The 17,464-nt window shown below is 42.9% G+C and overlaps 1 protein-coding gene across 6 annotated transcripts in view; it reads left to right on the top strand.

Moving 5' to 3' along the window:
• Positions 1–17,464, top strand: part of KCNC1 (potassium voltage-gated channel subfamily C member 1) — a 125,049-nt gene that overhangs the window by 82,341 nt on the left and 25,244 nt on the right. For all 6 annotated transcript variants that reach the window (XM_042038752.1, XM_042038756.1, XM_042038753.1 and 3 more), the window contains exon 2: positions 3,450–4,383. In XM_042038752.1, coding sequence (XP_041894686.1) covers positions 3,450–4,383 — 934 coding nt within the window. The remainder of the gene's footprint in view (positions 1–3,449; positions 4,384–17,464) is intronic.

The raw sequence follows: 17,464 nt of genomic DNA on the forward strand, positions 1-17,464 counted from the left end.
AGCCTACTTGCTGTTTTTTGTGCTATTAGATTATGCTTACAGTTTGCTAAATCTCAGATAATTAACAAAGAAAAATACTCAGAAGAAAAAAGGGGTGAGAGCAATATGAACTGGGGCTCACAAGTGTACATCTATGCCATTGACACTTGTGGTAAGCTGCTAAATTCCTGTGTTCCAAGAAGCTGCAGGTGATAAATCTATCAGAGAGGGATGCCAGTGAACAAATTGTCAGGCCTGCCTTTCAGGCATTTCTGCACTTAAATTGGAGAAAAGTTAAATTGGAGAAAAAATACTGGGATTCTTCCTGTCAATACCATTACTCAGACATAGTTTTATGCAATCTTGAAAGCAGACTCTTTCAAAGCCACAAAGTGTACAAAAACATGCCCATCCCTGGGAAAGGATGCTGTTAAATACAGATAGGTGGAAGCAGACACTTCACACTCATTTAGGAGATGCTTCCTGCTCTGCTGAAGTGGGGACTAAAAGCTCTCAATTACCCTCTGAAGCCAAGGTGTGCGCATGCACGGGCTAACAGCGAGAGACATCATGGGCGTGATGCTCTCTACCGATAACGCTGCCGGCCTGCTGCCTGCAGAGAACTTAAATGCCCGGTCAGAATTGGTTATTTGTTCCCTTTAATACAGCAAAACATCAGTTTCAAGATACTTGCTGTGCAAGGTCAGCCTGAAGGTTGTCCTAAGCAGGTAAAACTCACTCAGGAGATATATTCGTATACACCAAGAGCAGGATTGCATTTGGAGTCAGGATAAAGAAAGGGGCCATCTTCACAGACCCCCTAATAAGCAAAATCGTTTTAGTCCCCTCTCTCCTTCTTATCTCTGAGTGCTACCTGTCTTAAGGAAGTGTCAGCACTTCCTTCTGCAGCCTGAATTCTCAGAGCTCTGTGACTCCAAACAACCTGCCCCAGGCTGGAATAAAGCAGACATGCTTAGGCTGCTAGGAACATCTTCCTCGCTTCTTGGTGCAAGATGCTTTTTGTTTCTCATTGTACTCATATACAGACATTTAATCTCTGAGTTTTATTGGTATCTTACACAAAATGGCTTTGACCACTTAAAAGAGTCCTAAACTTATTTTTCAGGAAGACTGTTTATATACTAAAGCCAGTAACATTAAGATAAAAGCATATAGAACCTGCATACATTTATATAGGATCACAAAGCACATGACCAACACCACCTATTTTACAGGTGGAGAAATGGTGCATGGAGAAATTTCCCTGTTTAACAGGAGAATCTGGTAAAAAAGATACCCATAATCCTGCTTCTCAGTTTCCCTAATCTGCATATTGTTTTATCTCCCAGATATATTAGGCATTGATTTTAGCACATACCAGCACGTATAGTAGCTCCTCACATAACAGTGCTGTGAGAACATGAAGTGTTTAGGGAAAAATATTGTTTTATTTTTTAAACCTGTGGCAATGGTTCTGATCTCTTTGGCAACAAAGCTGGATTTGAAAAGCAGAAGAGCCTGTTTCCTTCTGTATTCTTCCAAGCCTATTTGCTCTTACTGGCCAAACACTGGCACAGGCTTCCCAGAGAGGCTGAGAGATACTCAGACCTGGACTAGGCAGGACCAACCTGGTCCAGCTTTGAAGTTGTACCAAACAGCCTCCAGAGGGGCCTTCCAACCTAAATGGTTTTGTGATTTTATTCTCTTCCATTTTCTTTGTATTCACTTAAATGGTTCATCTCAAACTCTGGCACATCCATGTTTTTGACTTTGTGTGCTAATATGGATGGTCAAGTGTAATTCTGCACTAGGTTTACCCAGGAAAGCAGACAGCAGGAACTTCTTGATTGCAGGAGAGTTTTGATAGTTTGAAGCATAGGTTATTTTTAATGGGTCTATTCCTTTGGCAGCAGTTTTGTTCGGTTTGTTGCACTTCATTGGCTGGCAACACACAGTTAGAAGAAACTAATTCTTTTTAATCCCTGTGTTGGCTACACTGTTGAAAAAAGGGACACTATGAGTAACAGGAAACTAAAAGAGTATTTGAATAATATTTTAGCTATCAGAGTTGCTCATGTTCATGAAGACAGGGAAATACCTTATATGATATCTCTTGTCAAGGTGACACACAAGACAAACGAGAAGATAAAGGATGTAGAGAGTGGAATGGCAAGAGGTATTACCATGACCCCATGACTGTACTACTCCAACACACAAAGAGACTTAGATATATGCAAATTACTTAATTGATTAAAGGAGGATTAAGCAGAGCAACTGTGGTAATAAGACTTGTGAATTTTGGCCTGACTGCACTGACTGTACCCCTCAATTATCATGGAATGCAACCAAGAGATCACCTTTAGGCTGAGGAAAGACTGATAAAAGCTGAGAAAGCTGATCAGCTTGGAGAAGAGACAGCTCCAGGGAGACCTTCTTGCTGTCAACAAGGTCTCCCTGTCAATACTTAAAGGGAGCTTATAAGAAAGATGCAGACTGACTTTTTAGTAGGTCCTGTTGTGACAGGACCCAGGGTAATGGCTTTAAGCTAAACGAGGAAAGATTCATACTAGAAGAGATTTTTTTTACAATGAAGCTGGTGAAACAGGCACAGATTTCCCAGAGAGGTGGTGGATGGCCCATGCCTGGAAAGATTCAAGGCCAGATTGTAATTGTAATCCAACATCCTTTTTTTAAAGATTCATCTAATTCTGGTAAAATTCTTACACTGTCATGAGAATCTCTTCAAGAAAACTGTGTCTGGTGAAAGCCAATAGATCTGTGTCCTTTGGGATCAGATGACAGGCTTACCTGAAAGCTCTTCCTTACCCTCCTATCCTCCACTCCCGAAAGTTCTGGAGAAGGGAACTGAGAACAGAGGCATTTGAGAGGTCAGTTTGATATGTGACTCTTCTCAGCCTGTGTCTGTGGTTTGGCAAGAAAGTCTGATGATGCCAAGGACTTTGCTCCTTGCTGTAAAGCCCACCTGAGAATGCCACTAGCATTTACTAGCACCTTTCTGAGATCTGAAATATCACAGCTCTCACTAATCTGGGAGCAGCCACGATACTGCTAACACAATGCTGAGAAAAGTACTGCCTGGCAGTTGTCCTGGAAGGTGTGCTCTCTCTTTAAGGCAAGAGCAAGTTCAGGAAGGTACAATTTCAATATGTCCTCAACCTTAAATCCCACAGAAAGGCCTGAGATTTAAGTGCTTGCTCAAATTTACACTCACACTAAGGTGCTGTCTATATAGGAATGGATTTTAGCATGTACTTATATACTGCTTTCCCTCCCAGGCTGAATGTTAGGCTGTCTTTGCAGGTGAGACCTGGCATCTTAAGCCCACAGGAAGAAGGCTTGGCATTATCTTTACATTTAATACGGCTCTTGTGTCTCCCTGATGTTTCAGAATGAAATCCCTTGTACTTAACCTACTGTTTAACATTTCTCTCATATCTTTCTTTCCACAGTATGTGGCATTTGCCTCCCTGTTCTTCATTCTGGTCTCCATTACCACCTTCTGCCTCGAGACCCACGAGAGATTTAACCCCATTGTGAACAAGACAGAAACTGAATTCATTGGGAATGACACCCAGGTGCGGCACTACAGGGAAGCAGAGACTGAAGCCTTCCTCACCTACATCGAAGGTGTCTGTGTGGTCTGGTTTACATTTGAGTTCTTGATGAGAGTCACTTTCTGCCCAAACAAGGTGGAATTTATCAAAAACTCTTTGAACATCATTGACTTTGTGGCCATACTGCCTTTCTATCTAGAGGTTGGACTCAGTGGCCTGTCTTCCAAAGCTGCTAAGGATGTCCTGGGCTTCCTCCGCGTAGTCCGTTTCGTGCGAATCCTGCGAATTTTCAAGCTGACCCGCCACTTCGTCGGGTTGCGGGTTTTGGGACACACCCTCCGTGCCAGCACAAACGAATTCTTGCTGCTCATCATATTTTTGGCATTGGGCGTCTTAATCTTTGCCACGATGATCTATTATGCCGAGAGAATAGGTGCTAAACCAAATGACCCTAGTGCCAGTGAACACACACACTTTAAAAATATCCCCATCGGCTTTTGGTGGGCTGTTGTCACCATGACGACCCTGGGCTACGGAGACATGTATCCTCAGACTTGGTCAGGCATGCTGGTGGGGGCCCTCTGCGCTCTCGCTGGTGTGCTGACCATTGCCATGCCTGTCCCTGTCATTGTGAACAATTTCGGAATGTATTACTCCTTAGCTATGGCTAAGCAGAAGCTACCAAAGAAAAAAAAGAAGCATATCCCGAGGCCACCCCAGCTGGGATCCCCCAATTATTGTAAATCTGTCGTAAACTCTCCACACCACAGTACTCAGAGCGACACTTGCCCACTGGCCCAAGAAGAAATTTTAGAAATTAACAGAGCAGGTAGGAAACCTCTTAGAGGAATGTCCATCTGACCGTTAACCTCCATCCCGCATAGTGATTTAAGATTCAGCCAGACTGCTTTCTTAGAGCAATGGGTAGCACATTTATCCATTCTAGTCCCACCATCACACAGTGAATAATATGTGTGAAGTCTAGGTTGCAGGGACAAATGGTACAGTGGAGGCTGATCAGCAAAACTAAGGATGAGAGCATGCTCTAGGAGCCCAAACTTTGGTCCTGGTTAAGGGCATACAAGTCTCAAGATATTTTGGAAAGCTGTTACATCTAGTGGAAGAATTTTGAGAGTTCTACAGCTGTGTTGCTGGACTGTGTAATGCATCTCAGAGGCTCCTGAGAGCTGAATGCTTCATAGAGCAGAGTAGGAGCCAAGTACTCAGCAATTACAGAGCTTTCTGACAAAACAGGGCTGGAATTCGAAACAGCCAGATGCTTTCTCATTTGTTCCTATTTGGGACCTTTCAGCTGTTTTAAATGGCAGATATTGTACATCTCATTACAGAAACTAGGTGCCTAGTAAGTTGAAGGGACAACTATACCATCATGCATATTCATGAGACAATCCCGTCTCTTTCTGATGATTAACTGCAAAGTAGAACAACAGCTCAAATTCTTGACACTAATGCAAAATGACTCACTCTGAGACAAGACTAGATGTAAGGATGTTTATTCCATGGCATGCAAATCAATCTATTCTATAATATTCCACTAGAATTTAGCATTTAGAACTATGAAGAGTTTTGAACCACATTTTCTAAAACATGCTCCTTTTGCAAGTATGGGTTGGTGAGTTACAGCTCTTTCAACCTTCTAGCAGCAATGGCCAACTGGAAAAGGTCTGACTGGTCATTACTGGCTGGTTTGGCCTAAACAGTGATTGCCTCTTTCTTATTTTTAATTGTACTGATTCATGTTAGCAATAGGTGAAACTAGAGCAAAATTAACCATACTAATTCTACTGGGAGGGGAGAGGGAAATATAAAGAATACTAGTCACCATGGAATATATTATAGTATCCCATGGCTAGTGGTTAATTATGGGAATATCTCAGTTCTATGAGACTCCTATAGCACACAAAATTACGGGGCTCAAATTTGATTTTTTAAACCCCATAATCTACCTCTACCCATGGAATATCACTATTTATTCTATGGAGTAATTTGAAAGTAGATAACCCTGTTGAAAACAATGCCAACTTCATTTTTGGCAGATGTTCCAGCCAAGTTGCATAGTACACATTCTTCAGCCTTTTCGAAATATCCCCCTGTGTTGTATTAGAAATGACAGATCGCCAGCCAAGTGTTCTCAACCGACATAGAGTTCAAAAGAGGTGTTTTGGAAGAGCTAGCATATACCTATGATGGTCTTGTGTTATCATTTTTTTGCTTTGAAGAAAATTCTGATTTGTTACTCATTGTGAGTGAGATATTTTCTCGTCATCTCATAGCCATGCATGTTGATGTCATTGTGAGAAGCACAAAGAAAGTGAAACTTTCCTTTGTGTGTGACTTCACCAATGCCAATGCTAATTTTGGAGGGGACGAGCTGGTGGGAATCTTTCTCTTCTTTCCTATTCTCTTTTCTCTTCCTTTCTTATTTCTTTTCCCTTCTGTGCAAGTATGTAAAATCCATTCAGAAGGTAAATAGCTTTCATTTTGTTTTTGTTAAAGGCTATTTCCATTGCAACAGGCCAATCACAATTCACGTGACTGATAGACTGTACCAATTGTATCCTTGGCGCACACAAGCGATGATTTTATCATCCATTCCCCTCAGGTTGCAAATGCTTATCATAGCTCATGTTCAAGCAGCAAACTTCCTCATAAGTAGATGCCTTTGTGGCATCACAGATCAAGAGGGAAAGAGGGCACAGCAATATTGTGTGTCTCCTACCATGAGCAATGTGCCAACTGCCCCATGACAGGGTGCAAGAGATGCCAGACTCTGGGGTACTTTAACAGTCAGCTACAGAGTGAAATCAGCTCAGAAATCCCTGGCTTTATAGAGTTCCTTCCATTACCTACCCTGGTCCTCTCTGGGAACTAGAGGACCAGGAACTCTACGAGTTCAGTACAATTCCGCACTGGTATCCTGAGAATACGTGTCATTTTGGTTCAATGTGGAACTGTTTCACCACCATCAGTGCTCGAAAGTCAGCTGTTACTGCAATATCCATGAAGTATTGATAGTAGCAGCAACTTATCTACTTCTGCAATAATTAAGAGAGACTATTTTTATATACATATACAAGCATATATATTTTAAGAAGTAACAAAGCACACTTACACTTCAGCTAACAAAATTGCTACACTGTAGCTGGAGTTCTGTTTCTGATAATTATTATGCACCACTAGCAGCAAAAAATATTGCCTGCATCTTTTAGCTTCCAATTAGGGAACGATCTATATGAGTGCAGGAGAAAAGCAAAAATACTAAGATCAGAACCAAACTGTTAAGACAAGATCTGCATTGCCTTGGATGTTAATTTTCATTTCTGTAATATAAAGCATTCACAGGCACCGACTTGTTTTTGAAACTATCACCTGCACATTATATGAAAACAGGGGTTTGCAAGCAGTGAATGTTTCCTGTACTGTAAAATCTTCAGATTGGTTAACACCGCCTAACTGTAAACAAGTAGTTCATATTGCACTAGGAACACAGACTGGGTGCCTAACTTTTCTAAAATAGTGCCCTAGTTGTCCAGCATATTTCTTTTAATTTTTAACTGTAAAGCTTCAGTGTGACAGTGTCTAGGTCACATAAGATCATGTGATTTGTATCCAGGTGTTATTAAAAAACAAAAAGCCTGCTTCGCTGCTCAGGTGTAAAAGACATCACATGAAGTTATTAATTCCATGTATTATTTGTGGTGGAATGATTTAAACACATCACCAAACAGGGCTGAGCATGAAGTAGTTCCACACATGACTCCCTCTCCCATGCACCGAGTCAGCACTTCACATCTGTTCCTGGTCCATGCCCTCAGGGCCAAGGGGGCTCTACAGAGAGCTCAGCACAGCTCTGCCCAGTGCCTCCTCCCAGGATAAGGAGCACTTTCCTGGCACAAGCACTCACACAGCAGACCTCTGCCCACAGGCTGCACAGCTGCTGCCAGCAATGCTGTGGTCATTTGCAGACAAAGTAAAGATGCCTTGAATTTAGAGTCTGGCAGGTTGGAATTAAATTTTTTTTTTGTCCCAAACACTCTCAGCAGCTCAGTCCTGGGCTAATCTACACCTGGCAGGAGGGTATCTTTAATTAAGAGCACTTGATTTTAATTCAATATAAAGATGTCAGAATTTCATTCTACCATACCTCCCCTTCCTGCAGCAGCCCTTCCTGTTTTCCTTCCCATCTGATCCCACCAGTGGGTGGCTGAGAAAGCAGCAGAAGGGAGGAAAAGCATTTCAGAGTAGAGGATGGCAGAGCTACTGCTGCTGGCAGACATTCACCAGCAGCATTAAGAAAGGAGGGATTTCCTCTATGCAAAGCATTGTCTTCAAGGCAGTTTCTGCTGCCTATAAATTCTCAAGATACTGCTCTAAGTGCCTGGTGGAACTGGGCCTGATACAAAGCAGCAGATTTCACCTGACCAATTTGACCAAAACTCCTTGACCTGGGGATGTGTCACACTATAGAGGACCACATGTCCCCTCACTTAACATACACCCACCAAGTTCTAGCATCTCCATGTCAAAGGATTAACGTTTTGTTGCAGTGTTCTTTACAGGCCCTGTTCAAGATCAGGGCTTCATTTTGGCATCATTTTATACAGGACAACCACTATACTGCAATCAAATACCCAACAGGCTAAGTGGACAGTAAAGAGAAAATGGAAGTAATCCCCAATATTTTCAGTTGACACAGGGTTTAATTTAATTGAGCAAAATTACTTGAAAATCTGTGGCAAAGCCACTAGTTGAATATAACTAAATAAGAATCAGTCAACTACAGTCTGCTGTGCTGCAGTGTCTTTTATCTCGTCTTGAGTATTCTAAACTGTTAGTGTCGTAACAGAAGTTTAAAAAAACCAAACAAAAAAACCCCAACAAACAAAACCAAAAAACACAGAAAAAGACTGTTTCAACCACTTAAACTTGATTTTTGTCCCAAACCTCACACTGTCCTACAAGTGTAAGTAATTTAATTCAGTACATAGTGAAATATTTTAAGGTGCAAGTTTGTAAGAAAACTTCAAAACAGGAAAAACAAATATTAAAGGCTCTCAGTTTTGTTTTGAAAACGTTGCTCAGCTCCTCAGTCCCTCTCTTCCATGAGCTGTGTGCTTACCTGGAGGACAGGTTGACTGCATAGTAACATCTCAAGAGTTGTCACTGGATGAAGCAGTGAATGTAACTTCCCTGCACTGTAAAAGAAATCTAGAACTTGAATGGAATTTATAACTTCATTTGATGCCTACAGTACTGTCTGGTGCCACACAGCAATGGTCTAAAGAATGTATTCATAATACATAAGCCAAGGAGATGGGTTATTTGGGGTTTGTTCAGAGATCTACCCCACCCTTATATTCTTTTCATATATATATTTACAATACCAGCACACACAGTGTTTATATTCACTTTAACATGGCCAATTTAAGAATTTCTCACTTCTCTGATCTCCTCTGCATGCAGCTTCACTTAAGCTATACTTCAAGGATATCCTATCTGCATACAAATGTATTGTGCAGGCTCTTTCACAGTGTACTGATGGCAAAATTCTCTATTAATTCCATATCTGTAAAGTACAGAAAAAAATTACTAGAATTGAGGCACCTAAGAGGAGAGGGAAAATGTCTGTCATTACTAACACAGACTTCAGCTTCAGAAAAACATTCTGTGGTTCTTCTATTTCTCTGCCCCAAAGCCAATTTTCAATAACCCAGTCCTAGACTATCCTGATGTCTGAATAGTTAAAGTAATCCAAGTCTATCACTGACAAGAGCTACAAAGTTTCAGTGACTCCAGTGTACTCCATGGTCAGATGAACTGGAACAAACTGTGATGTTAGGAACCCATTATTTCAATGCAATTTCCCAAGAGAGAGCTGATCTCCTTTTAAAGAAATCGTGTGGAATTACCCATTCCAGCTTTATCACTCATACTTTCTGAAGGAGCTGCTCTTTTCTCAGGGCTTCATTTTTCATCCCTTCTGTCATCATAACCTAAATAACCTGTATTCCTTGTGCAACACACTGGCTCTAACGTCAGAAGTGTGCTGAGCACTGTAATTCTAGTGCCAGTGCTCAGTGGGAGCTGGGAACTCTTGGCAGCTCTTGTCAGAGGCTCATTTATGCTGCCTAACTTTTCACTGTAGCTTGTGAACCTCAGTGGCTTTTATGGAGAGCAAAGCATTGTTAAAGCCATAGGTATGTAGTCACTGTGGTGGTCCTTCAAGCCACAGGGAAGCAAATCCTCTGATCAAATGTCTCTGAACATTATAAAAAAAAAATCTCGTCTAATTTTATTGTCATAAAACCTTTGCCCCTCTCTGTAAGATGGACTGTAGATGGCAAAGCAACTGCTAAGGGTTTAGGTCTGTTTCAGCTCAAAAAGCTCGGGTGTTTTAATGTGTTGGACATAAAAAATACTAAAACGGCAGTGGAAAAGGTAATAGGGAGGTGTTTTTTCTTTCCTCACCATACTTAGCCTTCCTAGCCTTTAAAAACTCCTCACTCGGAAATAGTAAATGAGGTAATGATCACATCTTGATATCACTGACAATGGAGAAATTGCTGACAGCTCAAAACAAAAGGAATAACACTCATTTCTTCTCATCTAACTTAAGTTTCATTTGCCTGATGTCCCCCTTATATTGGAAGAAGAATCAGGCAGCCTCAGACAGTAATCCACTCGTTTATGAGCTGAGCTGTCCTCTGAGGGTGCCCTTCTCCATAAGAGATTGCAGGTGACTGCAGCTCCAACTCAATATTCTCAGTTCAGTGCCTACAGTTCTGTGGAAGCACTTTGGATCTATTCCTTGCCCCCTGCCCCATGTGGCATTCCTGCAATCTCACAGCTGGGGGGTCACATGTAAAACAGAATTTATAGCTAATATAATGTAATACCTTGTTGTACAATTATTCATCTGTCACTTCCTGTAGAGATAAAACTGGTGGGTGTTACTTGTACTATGGTGTTTGTTGACTCTAGAATGTGAGCAAAAAAAATAACATCCTCTATGCCAAGTAATTTGAAAACAAAGAGGAGGAGCTATGTATTCAATCACAGTGCTTTATGTTTCCTACTTTTCTCTGGCACTAGGTGAGACATGAAAAAAATTTCTAAAATTAGAAAATCTCCCCACACAAACCCTGTGGGCCAGAGCCAAGGCTGAGTGTGTTTAGGGAGAGGACTGCACTAAGCTAAAAAACAATTGCAGAACTAAACAATAAATTTTAGGACTTTTCATGCCTTAATAACCTAATGAGCACAAGGCACTTTTAGTCATGGGAAAACACAGATGCAAGCACTCCAGCCAAATAAGGCCAGCCTCTGCCAATCCTCCAGCACAAAGCAGATGCAAATATGGTAAATCCTCTTTCTCAAGCACATGCCTGCCACTGCAGCTCCCATGCCATCCAGTGCAGAAGGCATTCCTGGAATATGAGAGAGATAGTCTTGGGATCTCTTCCTTCTGCTGGATGGAGTATGGTTGGTGTTTGCAGGACAGATACAAGAAAAGGCACCTCTGTGCAACAAGTGCATCTCTGCTGCAGTACAATTAAACACTAGATCACTTACCTGTTACTACGAAAGTCCAGGGGCAAAAAGGTGTAGGGTATGAGGTTCCAGTTCTGTGCCCAGTCCACTTGCTTGTATCCCTCTTGGACTATACTTGCTGGATATTTTCTCCAAGCCTTTTGTTTACTTGCTTGTCTGTTTATAAGCACAAAGCCAAAATAACAAGCACTCTACCATTCCTGCTGTCATTGTTCTTCGTATTCATTCATCCACATTCCATGTCTCAGACACCTTCCATACTGTATAGATCATCATACTGTATTCCTCAGTCAGAGCAGTAATATAAGATTGTAACATGACTCACCTGACTGCATTTTTCTGCAACCTCTACCTGACCTGTCAACAACCCCTCTGGTGTTAGTGAGACTCTCAGATGTTCAGGATAGGTATAAGTAAACCCCCAGAAGGATCAGGATGAAACTAGGAAGGATCTTCCAGAGCTCTTTGCAATGCAGGATTTCCAGGAGCAACAGTTCTCAGCACTGCATTAAGCACATATCCAATAATGCCTGTAAATAGCAAGATGCACTGGATTGACTTTCCTAGAGCTCCTGTACTTCTCTGGCAGTACCAGTAGGTAGGCAGCCAACATACTGTCACCTCACTTCAAGAAGTAGTACCTCTCAAGGGTGATATTCTCTGGGAGTGATGTTACTATGTTGGCCCAGTTAGTACTGGGAGAGACGGTCACCACCGTCACTGGAGTGCCTTTCCTGGGGGACACGGCTTCCTGGAGGGACCCAGGTCGACATGGTGGTGAGTAAATGTTGAAGAGGTAGGTTGGGTTGGAAGGATTCTGCATAATTCATGTAGCATACTAAATTCTGCTCTCGTGCCAGTGTGAAGTCCTTCAGTATGATCTACTCAGAAGAGCTTCATAACAACTTTCAAAATATGCAGTAATATAAAAATCAGGAAACTAATAAAGATACCTAGATAAAGATATTGATTTTAATGGCCTTAGCATATTGGGGTAACTAAAATGAAGTTGTGATATAGGAATCTTAATTCTTTTACATGTTCTTCACATTTCTCTCTTTTTTCTCTTTCTCTCTTTCACTCTGTTTGTTAACATTTACTTGTTATTGCTGTACGTTGCTTGCGACTTGTGTATGTTACAGACTGTCACATTTTATTCTGTGAAGTTTTTCTCCAATTCCCATCAACCTGAGCTCCATGTTGGGCAGCCGAGGAGATTACAATACAGTTCTTTATTGCAAAAGAACCAGGAATGTCACAGACTATAGGTAACTTCACTGAGGTTGTGACACAAAACCTGATGCAAGGTATTAATGCAAAGAGTAAGTACTTGGTATGAAAATAGAGCTATTTAGTCAAATTACTTTCTTTTTTTTCAGATAGTCTGCATGGGAAAAATTAATTTTCATTACTCTCCAGAAGAAAACACTCCCAAACCTACCAATCTAGGATTCTTGTCACTCTCATTTGAAAACCAGTGGTGCCTATGTCAACATATCATCGCTCATTTTCAAAGGCCTAAACCCGTATTTTCTATGCTGTTCTTCTCTATGCTATACTTCCTTCCATACTCTCCAAGTCATCATTTCATCATTTTGTCATCCTTTGTCTGTGGTTTAATATATCTTCTCCATAATTCTTTTTCTAATTTAATATAGTTATATCCCTTTCACTCTAAGGACCTGATTAAACGACAACAAAAATGAGTCCCTACCCATGGGATTCAAGTTTCTTAATCCTGTGTGAGGCTCTGTAACCTATAAAATTGATTTCTGTAGCCAAAGATGGTCTGGCACAGAAGCATAATTGTTACTTTGCTGAACGATGTCCTGAGCACAGCATTTCGCTTTACAATCTTCCCCAATTACTCCCATAAACTATTTTTAAAGAATGGTAAAAAGTAGCTGATAGACATTCTGATCATTTTCTAGAGGGACAGCATGAACTTTATTGATTATTCTTAATTGTCAGGAACTCAGAAATCACTATAGCCATGTACCAACTCAAGAAAAGCATATTTGTCTCAGTGCGAAGTTCCTTTACTACCTGATTTGCTGTTATGCTCTGACCCTCTCTTAATATGTGAAGAAGCACAGCAGAGTTTCCATGAAGACCAGCATAAAAGAACAGAGTGATTTATACTGATGCAATTGATGAGTGGACAATGAATATTAATGCAGAGTAAACACTATCCAGGCAACTAAAACAAACAACTTGCTAACAGGAGTGGAATTTGGCTTAAAGGAACTCAAGAGAGTTGAGAATTTAACTGTAAGTATTTCCTTTCCATGCAACATCTCAGAGAGAAATCATTGAATAATACAATCCTTCAGGCTGGAAAAGATCTTTAAGATCATCAAGTCCAACCTCTAACCCAACACTGCAAGCCCACCACTAAACCATGTCCCAAAGTGCCACATCTACACAACTTTTAAATACCCCTGGGGATGGTTACTCAACCACTTCCCTGGACAGCCTGTTCCAATGCTGGACAACCCTTTTGGTGAAGAAAAGTTTCTTAATATCGAATCTAAACCCCCCCTGGTACAACTTGAGGCTATTTCCATCTGTCTTGTTGCTTGTCACATGAGAGACCAACCCCCACCTGGCTGCAGCCTCCTTTCAGGCAGCTGTAGAGAGTATAAAGGTCTCCCCTGAGCCTCCTTTATTCCAGGCCGAACACCCCCAGCTCCCTCAGCTGCTCCTCACAGGACTTGTGCTCCAGGCCCTTCCCCAGCTTCATTTCCCTTCTCTGGACTCGCTCCAGCCCCTCAAGGTCTTTCTTGTTGTGAGGGGTCCAGAACTGGACACAGCACTCGAGGTGTGGCCTCACCAGTGCCGAGTACAGGGGGACAATCCCTGCCCTGGTCCTGCTGGCCACACAATTGCTGATCCAGGCCAGGATGCCCTTGGCCCTCTTGGCCACCTGGGCACTGCTGGCTCATGTTCAGCTGCTGTCACCAGCACCCCCAGCTCCTTTTCCCCTGGGCAGCTTCCCAGCCCCTCTGCCCCAGCCCGTAGCACTGCCTGGGGTGGTTGTGACCCAAGGACAGAACCAGTCACTTGGCCCTGTTGGACCTCACACCATCGGCCTCAGCCCGTGGATCCGGCCTGTCCAGATCCCTCTGCAGAGCCTTCCTGCCCTCCAGCAGATCAACACTCCCACCCAGGCTGGTGTCACCTGCAGACTGACTGAGGGTGCCCTCCATCCCCTCATCCAGATCATTGATAAAGATTTGGAACAGGACTGGGCCCAACCCTGAGCCCTGCGGGACACCACTGGTACCGGCTGCCAGCTGGATGGAATCCACTCGCCCCCAGTCTCTGGCCTCAGCCATCCAGCCACTTCTTTACCCAGTGAACAGTGCACTTTTCCAAGCTATGAGCATACAATTTCTCCAGGAGAATGCTGTGGAAAACCTTTCCCTCATCCACTAAGTGGGTCACCTTGTTATAGAAGATCAGGTTGGCCAAGCAGGATCTATGTTTCCTAGACACATGCTGGCTGGGCCTGATCCCCTGGTTGTCCTGCACGTGCCGTATGATGGCACTCAGGACAATCTGTTCCGTGACCTTCCCAGGTGCCAAAGTCAGGCTGACAGGCCTGTAGTTCCCCAGATCCTCCTTCTGGCCACTCTTGTTACTCGGCATCACATTTGCCAACCTCCCCAGTGCGCCGGGACTGCTGATAAATGATGGAAAGTGCCTCAGTGAGCATTTCCATGAGCTCCCTCAGTACCCTTGGGCAGATCTCACCCAGCCCCATAGACTTGTGTGTGTCTAAATGGTCACTGACCGTTTCCCCTCAGATTATGGGGGCTTCATTCTGCTTCCCATCCCTGTCTTTCAGCTCAGGGGCCAAAGAAAAACTGGCATTACTACTAAAGACTGTGGCAGAGAAGGCATTACTCAGCTCAGCCTTTTCCTCATCCTCTGCCACCATGTTTTCCCCCACATCCAATAAAGGATGGAGATTCTCCTTAGCCCTCCTTTTGTTGCCAACGTATTTATAGAAAGAATTTTCTATTGTCTTTTTTGGCAGTAGCCAGATTGAGTCCTAGTTGGCCTTTGGCCCTTCAAATTTTCTCCCTGCATGACATTCCCATAGTCCTCCTGAGCTGCCTGCCCCTTCTTCCAAAGGTCATAAACTCACCTTTTTTCCCCCTCTGAGCTCCAGACAAAGCTCCCTGTTAAGCCAGGCTGGTCTTCTATCACCGGCTCGTTCTTCAGCACAAAGGGACAGCCTGTCCCTGTGCCTTTAGGATTTCCTTGTTGAAGGATGTCCAGCCTTCCTGACTTCCTTGCCCTTCTAGATTGCTTCCCAAGGCACTCTGTCAACCAGGCTCCTAATGTCTGCCTCCAAAAGTTCGTGGAAGCAGTTCTGCTGATCCGCCTTCCTTACTCTCTGAGAATCAAAACCCTTATCATTTCATGATCCCTGTACCCAAGACAGCCTCCAACCATCACATTACCCTCAAGTCCTTCTCTGTTCACAAGCAACAGGTCCAGTGAGGTATCTTCCCTAGCTGGCTGACTAGGGAAGTGAAATCTAGGGATATAAAGTCAATGGATATTTTCAGACAACAAGCAGCTCTTAACTCCTCCACAAATCAAAGTAAATATCTTTGAATACTTGAATTCCTACTCTCAACTTCATCATAATCATTTGCCTAGCACAAGAAGTGTCAGGCAAAAGTGATGCTGCAAAACCAGGATGCAAAAAGGAATGTAAAATCTTTGCGCTTTTTTTTTTTTAAGATAAAGACAGCTGGGAAAATCTGTCCTCCAGCAGCCTCACGGCTGCTCTACTTCCCACTTCCAGATAATAGGCTTGTAGCTAAGAAAAGCTAGAGCACAGCAATTCTCCACCCTCACCTCAGCCGTGCCACCCCTGTTCTTGTAGCTTTCTGTCACGAGCCCAAGAGCCAGGGAAACCCATCATCCCAAGAAGAGTTTCCCGTTGCCAGCAGAGTATGACACAGCTAATGTTTGCCACAGTAACAACCCTTTTACATCACCAGGAGAGTGTGACAGCACTGAAATACAGAAGAGTAATTAACTTATGGAACACATACCAATACCTTCTTCAGTGAGCCAGCTGGATTAAAGGCCTCTGCTGTTAGGGAACCTCATGGAGATCCTTCTTCATTAAACACTTCAGGCAGCTACTGTGCGTGTTAGGGTTAGGAGCACGTTTAAAATGAAAATGACCCTCATGTTCTGAGAAAGAACCAAAGGACACTCAATTGATCAGGAGTGGGACTATCCACCAACAGTAATAATGGCAGTCCCAGGTTTGGGATCAGGACTATAAGAGCACAGTTGAGATCTAGAGAAGTGGTAGGTTAATTTTTAGGTGTACATGGGTTGGGGGAGTGAAATGTAACTTTACTCAGATAAGATTTCCCCAGCAGCAAGATCTTCATCTTTCGAACAACTTACTTTACTCCATTTGGCCCTGTTTTCAGCTGCTCCTGCCTGCTTCCTGCCTGTCAAACCCTTCCCTTGTAACAGGCTGCAAAGCTCTGAAGTCACCCAATGGCCACTTATGAAAGCTGTAGGTACTCAAGCTGTGTCCTTGTCTCTTTCGATCTTTAAACAAGGGTAGGAGGAAGACAGTCTCTGTTCTTCTGGAGGAGATTGTCAGTGACCTAGTGTGACCAAAAAAACCAGCACTATGTCTCTTAATTGCTGTGTTTCTGATCTAGAGCTGAGAAACCCCCATATTCTTCAGCACAGTGTGGAAGAATCTGTCACAGTCCATGTATTCAGATATTGACTCATGGGTAACTATGCTTGGATACCATGCTACAAATTGTGGGGGTTCTTTCACTCCTATTTCAGTCAAAGTGATCCTGTAAACACTGGAAACGATCCCCTCTGAGAGTACCTTTCAACTCATCCAGTCTTTGGAATAAGTGACCACTGCACAGGTCTGTAGACACATGGGAGAGAAAGAGGTGGGGGTTGGGGGGCACAGCTACAATCCTGAGAGGAAGCAGTAGGAATTGCCACCATCCCTCACCCACACATGACTTCTGACAATATGTACAGTGAGAAGGGTAGACCAGGAACTTGTTTCTTGTTTGGAGAATGGCAGTATTTGCCCCGGGGAAGAGAACTGGCATGACTTTCCCCATGCAGGAACCATTTCAGTGCAAGTGCCACATTTCCAAGCACAGACTGAGGTCAATAAATGTATCATACAATTATGTCCACTGATACTTTGAACATAAGATACAGTTCAAATAGCTGGAGAGTCAGTGTCAGAATCTTGCTTATAATCAAAACCAGTAGCACTGGTAAAGCCACTATGACAATTTGCAACCATTTGCTGT

This window comes from Corvus kubaryi, unplaced genomic scaffold, assembly GCF_017639235.1.
Source record: "Corvus kubaryi isolate FWS band 111438036 unplaced genomic scaffold, C.kubaryi_AGA036_p1.0 37392, whole genome shotgun sequence".
NCBI classification, from domain to species: domain Eukaryota; kingdom Metazoa; phylum Chordata; class Aves; order Passeriformes; family Corvidae; genus Corvus; species Corvus kubaryi.